This window comes from Chelonoidis abingdonii, chromosome 6 (genome assembly GCF_003597395.2).
Source record: "Chelonoidis abingdonii isolate Lonesome George chromosome 6, CheloAbing_2.0, whole genome shotgun sequence".
Lineage (NCBI taxonomy): Eukaryota > Metazoa > Chordata > Testudines > Testudinidae > Chelonoidis > Chelonoidis abingdonii.
The window spans coordinates 97019762-97029864 of record NC_133774.1 but is presented as its reverse complement, the minus strand read 5'-3'; the positions used below and the strand labels follow the sequence as shown (position 1 = coordinate 97029864).

At 40.0% G+C, this 10103-nt stretch overlaps 1 protein-coding gene across 2 annotated transcripts in view; it reads left to right on the top strand.

Moving 5' to 3' along the window:
• The first annotated feature begins 668 nt into the window (after positions 1 to 668).
• The window catches only part of DOCK8 (dedicator of cytokinesis 8), a 142626-nt gene continuing 133191 nt past the window's right edge, over positions 669 to 10103 (top strand). For both annotated transcript variants that reach the window (XM_032801785.2, XM_075067267.1), the window contains exon 1: positions 669 to 843. In XM_032801785.2, the coding sequence (XP_032657676.1) occupies positions 791 to 843 (53 nt within the window). In that variant the 5' untranslated portion in view covers positions 669 to 790. The remainder of the gene's footprint in view (positions 844 to 10103) is intronic.

The window sequence follows — 10103 nt, the reverse complement described above, 5'->3', positions numbered from 1 at the left end:
TCTTGTCCCCGGAAGAAGGATGGGATCAGAACTGAGTCTCAGAGATCCTCACTGGAAGGGTCCCTTTAATCAAATAGTTTTCTTGCAAGCCCAGAGTCGCTGGAAATTGCTTTTAGTACAAGCGAGAGTGACACCTATTGAGAAGCGTCAGCCTACTTCAGAGTCTGCAAAGGTTCCTTTCTTCCAGTTGTGCAAGAGGAAGCCGAAATATTAGCAAACAAAGTTTCCAAACAGCATGGGAGCCAGACGCTTTGATCTCTCCCTGGTTACAGTGGGGGAACTAGCCTATCCTTAGTGCCTATTTAAATTCCCGTCCTCCTGCCTGAACCCCTCTGGACCAGTCAAAAATACCGAAGCAGGCAGGGTTTCTAACAAGGTGAAAAGCTATATTCAGAGTGAGGGCTGCATTTCCAGCCGCCTATCGAGGGATCATTAGAGTCCCTGTTATAAAATTGCAGCGGGCTTGGGTCCTGGTCAGAATTACAAAACGGGAGGGCTTGATGGGGAAGGATGCGCATCGCCCAGGCAGCTCCGGGGTATTTGGATTTTCAGCGCACTGGGAGCCCCGGAATTAGAGCTCAGGCTTTTCTCTGGAGGGTAAGTCAGTAGCTGAGCCCTCCCACTTGGCCAATTTCAGTGAGGAAGGTGAAATGCGGAAGTTTCCACCCAGAACTGACAGATGAGACTCATTCTTTAGCCCTTGGTATGATACACATAATAAGCGCCCTCGGTGGAAATTACCAGCCTCTCGCCTCCTAGGGATCTTAAATTCCGAGGGAAGCTGTCAAGCATGGCCACTTTACCCGCAGCTGACAGAAGGGCATTTGCCCTGAAAATCAACAGGTAAAAGACTTTTATTGACCTCTAAACTTTCCGGAGTGGGGGTGGGGAAGGCAGCAGCTCAGCATGCGAGAGGGTGGATGATCCGGGTGTGGGTCCCGCTCCCCCCAGACTCCGGGCGTGGAGCCGTCTGCACGCCCCTGATACCTAAGGAGCTCTGCCAAAGGTCCCCTCCTATGAAGAGAGGCTCTCGCTCGGTGGGTTAAGTTTAAAGCATGTCTTTCGCATGGTGAATTTTGCTTTCTAAAATAATTCAAACCTCACATTTTAAAGTCTCTCTCTTGTTTACACTTGGCACAGCAGTATCCTTGGCTAGACTCAACTTGTTGTTTTTTTTTTTTTTCTCCTAACGAAGTTGGCTGTAGAAATCCCCTCCCCAGAAAAACTGATCATTTGTGTGTCTGGTGGTTCTTTATTCACTCAGCACACTGGGTTTATTTTTCTGACAGGTGGGAAATGTCAAATGCCTCATGTGGTTTGTTACTAAGGTTTGATTGTTTTGTCAGGACAAGCCCTGAGTCTGCTTGAAAACTGTGCTCCTCACATAGTGAGTTGAGGTTTTATATTTATGAGATTCCCCTCACCCCCCTTCAAATGTAATAGTTTAAATGTTTTTATGGCTGTGATGATACTTATTGCAACACAAGGTTTTTCTATATATGCAGTTAGTATTAATATGACACCTAGCAATTTTTCTCACATATTTTCCTTTTCTGCCTCTTATATTATGAATCACCATAGGATTTAAAATGAAAAATGTTATTCTAATTTTTCTATTCAAAACTAACATTAAACTCTACTATGCCATCCTATTACTGCTGATCTTTCATTCTAATAGAGTTCAAACTGTGGCCTTTTCTCATAGAAAAGCATTGACTGTTCAGCTGGTGTGTGTGTTATGGTAGCATTGAGAAATCAAGACATTTATTTTGGTGGTGTTAGGCTAAGAGAAAATACAGGGTGTCTTTAGTACAGCCTAATTATCTCACTATAAAAGTCTCAGTTCCAGGTAGTTGGTTTTAAAAACAAATTAACTGAGTTTGCCAATAGGTCTAAGGACAAACAGGATAACGATTTTATTACTGACAGTGAGCAAGACCATCTCTGTAACAGACCCCCCAAAAATGCATAGAACCCCTCTTCCTCAGCAATTTGTTGAAAGAGATGGAGTTTACAGTTATTAAGGAAAACAATTACATTATCATATATATGTCTTTCCCATGATAATTTCCCATCACAAATTGCACATCATTTTACCTTTCCAAACCCTTTAAGAGTTTGTTTCAAGTTGCTGACAGAATATATTCTTCACAACCATGTGGGATTACACTGAAAGATTTTCCAAAGAATGATTTAATCCAACACTTTTTTCTCTGGCAAATTTCCCATTGATTTCAGCAGGAACTTTGAGTAAAGAGTGCAGGACTGGATCGTATTGCAGTTTCTCTACCTTTAGGGCCAGATTCACCAGTTACTCTGGATGCTTTTTGCTGCTCTTGTAATGTTTAAAGTTACTTTGTATTGCCAAAGCTGCTGAAGCATGCCAGTGAAATTGGCCTTATGCGTTATCTATCCAAGCTTGGCTAAAGAGAAAAATTGTGAAATTAGACCAATCACTTTGTTTTCCTTTTTAACTTTATCTTATGGTTTGCAGTGTCAATGCTGAATGTTTGTGTAGTGAAACAAAGAAAGATTGAAATCCATCATGTTCTGAATCTATGATTATAATTTAACAATAATTAGATTTAGTTTACAAGCATTATTCAGGAATGGTTCTGTTCTATAGAGCTGACATGTGAAAAGGAAAGCGAATGGTAAAAGTTGTGTATATTTACTAGTAGAATTTATGCGTTAGTCCCCTCTTCAAAAGTTACAGATTGCTACTATATGGACCAAATCCTATGTGCCCTGTTCTTTTGAATTATTCCAGTGACAGTAGCACTTGGCTGTATGTCTTCAACAAAAGCAAACTTCATATGCAGCAGCAATATTCACTTGTTTGTTTTTTCCAGGATAAGCCATTGTAAATCAATGGGCTAATTTATCAGCCCATGCACCATAGAACATGCTCCAGCTGTGGAATTCTAAACTTCTTTCTTCAGGGTTTTGGTTTTGGTTTTGGTTTTATTTCTTCAAAATGAAACTATTTAAACACCAATTCAATTTACCAGTCGTCTCCTTTCCCCTGGGGGGCTTCTGGAGGAGCCTATCTGCTCCCTATTGGATTACTCTCTACAGGGCTTCTGTCTGGGAGTTAGGCAAGCCTCTCCTCTCCCTTCTCATTCCTAGCCTGCTCCCTGCAGGATTACAGTCTACAGGACATCTGCCTGATAATCCTATATAACCTGGGTTCTTTCCCTTGCCCCAGGGTCTCCTGTAGGAGCCTACCTATTTGCTACATCTCTCTCTAGCAGAACTGAACTACTTGATGGTACTTACTAATTATTTATTATATTATAATTATTTATTTGTATCACGGTAACACCTAGGAGTAGTGCTTAGCATGTGCCTGCTTGCAACAGCTCTCAGGTGGAGGAAATACAATTTATATTAATCCTCCTCTGATTGGCTGTTTTCCCCACTTCCCTGCCTACTGGCCTAGAGCAGCCAATCTCCCCTCTGGAGGCAACACCATTCTCATAGGAGGGACATGCCAGAAGAAAAAGCCCAGCAGCTCAGAATGGCTCCACTCTCTCCTCTCCTCTGTTCTCGCCTCTCCTTTCATCCCCTTCTATGAGCAATAGGATGGCTGCTCTACTCCTCCCACCTCTACTTTCCCTCTCTGCAACACCAGCCCTGGGAAGAGAAAGAGGGGACCCTCCAGCCCTCCAGGCCCTGGGAGAGGGGACTGGAGAATCCCAAGAGCTCAGGAGGAGCAGAGATGAAGCTGAGGGGACAGAACTGATGGGGCTGTGGTTGGGGGAGAGAGGATTGGTGGAACGCAGGAGGACAGGCAGATGTGATGTCACTTTCATTTCTCTAGAAAGTGATTGACACCCCAGCTGCCACCATTATTGAAGCACTGCCAAGGAGCCCTAGTCAAGAACCAGGACCCAATTCCACTAGATGCTGTACATACAGAACAAAAAGATGATCCTTGTCCCCAAAGAGTTTGATCCCAGCATCAGCTGTCCCCCAGATGATCAGTCACAGGTGGAGGTACGCCCAGTGGCCTTTTGTTTAAAGGGCCAGCCACCTTCTTACTGTCATGTTAAAAGTATTCTTTACTTGTAAATATCACATTTGATCATTAAAACTGAAAGCATACCAACATTTCATTTCACTTTACACTATTTATATTGTTTGTTAAATATTACCTTCACTCAGCTTTTAATTTTTGCACTTGGTTCCTTTTTTACAGTGATGGTAGATGTGTCTATTTTATAGTCAATTTCACTTGTTGGTTTTCATGCACTAGGACAGGGCAAGACATTTGGGTTGCAAACACTGCAGGGGAACTGTTATCACATTACAAGCCATGTTAATTTAAAACATGTCTCATTTTTATTCATATCTTAAAATACCTTCAAACTTGCAAGATTTGCATGTAGTCTGTATATATAAGCATGCCTTCCTGTCACTATTACCCTAATCTTCCCTCCCCCACTCCATTTGTTTGCTTGTTACCAGTCAGTTGCATCCTGTGTGGTCTGATCCTCCAGCCACTTAAGCAAGTGTTTAACTATGCTCATGCTAGTAGTCTCTTTGATTTTAATGGGACTACTCACATGCATAAAATTGCTCATGGCACATGCATGTTGCAAAACCAGGGCCTTCAACTGTAACTTTTCAGGCCAGGGACTGTCTCTTACTATGTGTTGGTTCACACATAGGCAATACAATCCAGTCCTGCAATCACACCTTAATTTGTAGGGTAGGCATATCCAACCCCACCTAACCCAATGAAAATAAGGTGATCCAGTGACCTTCCCAGTTATACCAAGCTAACATCAAATAGCCAAGCTGACCAGGTACATCTTACATCACTTTCCAAAGTTTATCAAGCTTACATCAAAGAGCAAAGATCTTTCTCTGAGAATGCCCTCAGTGAGTTAGTTCAAACTAATCAGAAGTTAGGGACATACTTCAAGAGCATGACAGCCTATCACAACTACAGAGATGGAGCATCCACAGTAAGATGGTCTCAGAGACGGGGCCAGCTCCAGCTTTTTTGCTGCCCCAAGCAGTGAAAAAAAAAAAAAAGAGAAAAAAAGAATAATCCGATTGAGCTGCCACCAAAGTGCCGCTGAAGAGAAAGAGAGGAAGTGAAGGGCCCGCCGCCGAATTGATGCCAAAGTCTGAGGCGGAGCAATTGAGTTGCTGCCAAATTGCTGCCTCAGACCTGGACGTGCTGTCTCAGTAACGGATGGAGTGCCGCCCCTTTCTATTGGCCGCTCTAGGCACCTGCTTCCTTCACTGGTGCCTGGAGCCAGCCCTGCTCAGAGACAAAACAGAATGCATCCAATGTGCTTTAATAGTTGTGCCCTACTTATGGTTCTTGGAATGGACATTTTGCACTGGATTGCATAAAGCGATTTATTATATTGATAAACACAAGATATTAATTATCTGCAAGTCAAAATGATATATATATATGTGTTATTTCAGAACTTCTGATGCTTAGGCCAAGCTATTTTTTTTCATAAATTTGTATTTTTGTAATGAGAATTCAGTTAACAAAATTACAAAAAGATTCTTTGCTTTTGGGAAGTGTACTAAAAATGTATCCTTCTGATCACATTTTATATTAAGGGTACCTTAATATATGTGTTTTAAAGAACTAAAAATTATTAATAGATGTTTTAATAAAGTGTTAGGTCAATAGGCTGGTTATATCCATGGCTTATAATCATCTTAATACCATCTACTGATGTTCTTATAGCCATCTATAATACATACTGCTCATATATGTAGCATACTTATAACATCAATTAATCCTTTATTAATCCTTTATGAACAAAAATGCACTCTTACTCTAAAGCATGATGATTTAGCCTTTCAATTACTTATACTGGCATGGCAGTGATAGGATAAATGACCTTTTTTACGGTTTATCAAATCTATCTAATAAATTAGTTGCGCAAACAAGTAAGAGTCGAATTTGACAAAAAGGTTGTGCACGATTGAGCCTGCATCACATGAGTTTTCTCCAGTGGGACTAATCATGTAAGCAAGATTTCTCAAGTGAGTAAGGTTTTGCAAGATCATGCCCCTAGTTAGTTCATTTAAAGGCACTCAAATGTTAATAAATTTGAATGCATTTGAAATCCATTTCTTAAATATACAATACACAGTGGCTTACAAATCATTACTGAACCTTTATTGAACCTTTTTTTAAACAGATTTTCTGTTTTGTGAGCATAATCTTTGCTGTTAGAAATGATGAAAAATACAGTCTAAAATTGCCTGTTGTTATGGGAACAGACTGCTTTTCACATACTACATCTGTGAGATAATAGCGTTTTTGTATTTGGCGTGTGCATCATCTACCACTAATAACAGATTAAGAATAAAATAGGATTTATATCAGTTTCATATTTCATATGCAACAGCCTTTCTATTAGTAATTTCCTTCATTACAAAGGCCAATTTTGATTAGACTTATATTTACATAAAATTAAATATCATGGGGCTGATTCTGTAAATCTTCCATGTGAAATGACTTGGAATTCCATGTGCAGAGAGGCTGTAGAATAGACATGTATCCTGGTTGTTAAATACTGAGTATGCTTTTATTCTTGTTTTAGATCCTTTTGCCTCAGCCATAGGAGATTCTTGACAAACTATGCTAGGAATATCAGTTTAAAAGAATTGTATACTACTATTTCTTTTTTCATTCATTTGTATTTTTCTTTAATGATTTTATTCTTTTGTCACTAGGCATACTGGAACCTTTTCCCAAGAGGGGAAAATATCCATTTCCCTTTGCACATCACTGGTAGAGGTGCTGAACAGATCTTAATAGTAACTTACTTTTTCCGATTATTTATTGAGGACTAAATCTTACAAGCCTCATTCATGTGAACATCTTCATAAAAAGCCATATGTCTCCCCCTTCCTCATGGCAGGACTTCTCTTTGCTATCATGACTTTCTTGTCCTGGAATCTTCTGGGCTTGTATTTAAACAGGACCAGATTATGCCTGGCCTTTATGGAGATGTGCAGAAGGGAGAGAGCATAAGACATCAATAGGAATTGGGTGCCTAAATATCTTTGAGGATCTGGGCCCAAGCCATTCTCCATCACACAGTATTCAGAAGTCCAGTTGCAGTTGCATTCATTGCACAAATATATATGTCCAGATTGCTCCCTCCCTACTCCCCCTGGGGATCATCACATTGGTGGAGAGATGCTGGGACCACAATTATACCCTCACTATATCCCAGGTAGAACCGCTGGAGTAAGTTCCACCCCATGACATGCCTCTGTGTGCCTGCACTTGCTGCTCCCTGAGGCAAGAGAATGCATATTTACTCCTCTCTCACTGCAAGGGAGAGATGTGCCTTACAGGGACTACTGAGCTTTAAGTAATTTCACCACAGAGGGAGTTAGGAACATTATACTAGGTGAAGTGTTGGATCACATCGAACGTCAATAGCTTTATAGATAATACAGCAAGCTTTTCAACTGTCTGTAAGGTTGTTGTTTCATCAGACCTACAGATAATAAATTTGCCTTTGCCAGTGTGTTTCTAATGACTAGGGAAATTAGTATGAGGCCCTTGTGCTTTTTAATATGTTTTAAAACCCTTCTTAAGCATACTTTACATTTGGTTGAGGTACTATTTGACTGGCCATTGTGGAGGGATCCAAACCATGTTTTATAAACAGGATTAAAAAATCATGTTTGGCTCGGATCGCTACTTGGGCCAAAGCACATTTTAAACTCAAGGTTTGGCCCCATCCACGTGGCACTTCAAACCATCTTATTACCCAGTTCTACCACAACCAAATTAAAACTGTGTGTTTAAACAACGTTGTAAGCCTTATGCCTACGAGCCTCACGTACAGGAAAAGAACAGTGTTATAGCTTTTTTTTCTTAATCTCCAGTGTGGTTGGGAAAGGACAGTTCTGTAACCATGTTAAGGAACAATCTTTTAGTCTGTGTTTTAGTCTCTAGCCTATTATATTTTGTACACTGGCAATAAAATGAGTGATAATAGGGATGTCCCTAACCCCGACAAAGAACTGTGCTAGCCCATGTTTCTTCATGCAGTGTAGATGGGCTCCAAGTTAGCCATGGGAGCAAGCTATGAAACAGACACAGAGTTGTATTTCTAAATTATGCAAATATTATTTCAAGATTACATCATCATCTTAATAGGTTAATTCAAATGATAACATTTAAAGAACTCTGTAAATATCTTTCTTCTTGCCATAGATGTGCTTATTTGGGGCAAGTTTCTGGCTTTTATAGCCAAAAAGCATACTAGAAAGGTAACACATCATAGGAGGATATTTGGTTGCGTCTGTTGCTTTTGAAGACCAAAGCTCAAGTCAGTTTGTAAGCGAATACTGCAGAATGCATGTACATCACTGTGACAAGGTGTATAGGCACTCCTATGGCCCAATGTACAAGGGGTAAAAAGATTCTCTGCCTATCACATGTCTGGTCTTGGGTGGGACTATAACAGGAACGTGGAGGGACAAATCCTCCTCCAGCTTTCTGAAAGCTAAAAAGGTGGTTGTTGTTGCCAAGTTATTTGCATCTTTTTGAATTAATAAAGGGAGCCTTGAGGAAAAGGACTTAAACATTTTGCCTTCTCTGGCTGGTGAATCTGCCCATTGGTTTACAACCATATCCAAACACAAGGATGTGAGAACAGCCACTGAAGTAAGTCAGTAATTAGGAGTAAGTGCCCACCCAGTCCAGTCCTGAAAAATACCAGGAGCAGCAAACGCAGGCTCCATAATGCAGATCCACTGTAGCAGCTGAAGAAGCTACTGCAGAAAAAACTGTTTAGAATAAGAAGCAGCCATGGGATCAGAAAGCCACTGAGGTTCATTCAGGGACAGTCATAACTAACAGGTATTAAGTAAGCATCTGAATAATCATCATCTGCCAGGGAGTCAGATAGTCCTAGATATCTCCATTCGTTTGTTATAGTAGTTATTTATGAATGATATCATGTTTAATTGTATTTGGGAATTTTTTTTAAAGGAAGAGGTAATAGTACAACTAGAATCCTTGTTGTGTGATAGGAGCATTATTCTTTTCTGTGACCCATGGCAGATGACCAGGGACAGGAAATAAAATTTAGTCTCTGACCAACAAACTCTGTGTCACAGCATTATGGAAAGTGTCTATACCTTTGGATGACAGATTTCACACTTACTTTAAACATCTAAAGTACTTTAAGATGTTTATGCTGTAATTTATGGAGCAGTTCTTTTGTTTATGACACCGCAAACATTAATCTTACTCAGCAAAAATGCAATTGTGGAATGAGAAAAATGTTAATTCCATCTGATGCCAGGTGGGAAGGTTTGTATTCATCTTTCTAAACATCCCTTCTGTTTTTCTGTGAAAACAGGTGAGGAAGCAAAGTGTACATATTTCACATCCTCTGCCACTTTTAGGTTATATAGTAATCAAACATGAGTTTATTGGAACAGTTAGAATTATTTGCTATTTTTCCTCCTCAACTAGAAGTTTGCTGGTGTTAAAAAAACATACTTTAGACTATCATCATGAATGAAGAAAAAAATACCCTGGAAATCGTTCAATTGCTAATGTATCCACCTTCATGCTTGCCATCACAAATGTAACTACAGTAAAATAGGCCCAAATCAAAACCTGGGATCCAATAGCTTCAAACTTAGAACAAATTCAAATTCGAAATCTGCAGCTTCTTTTCATGGCCTTTTGCAGAAAATTTAGGGTTGCTAATTTTGGTTGTATGTATTCCTGGACATTTCATCACATAGTCTTTAATTAAAGATTAATCTTTAATTCCTGCAGACTCCAGGCCAATCCTGGAGGGTTGGCAACCCTAAGAAAAATATGAGTCTCATGTGACTGGGTTTTAGAGTAGCAGCCGTGTTGTCTGTATCCGCAAAAAGAACATAAGTACTTGTGGCACCTTAGAGACTAACACATTTATTTTTGCATGAGCTTTCGTGAGCTACAGCTCACTTCTTCGGATGCATAGAATGGAACACACAGACAGGAGATATTTATACATACAGAGAACATGAAAAGGTGGAAGTAGGCATACCAACAGGAAGAGTCTAATCAATTGAGATGAGCTATCAGCAGCAGG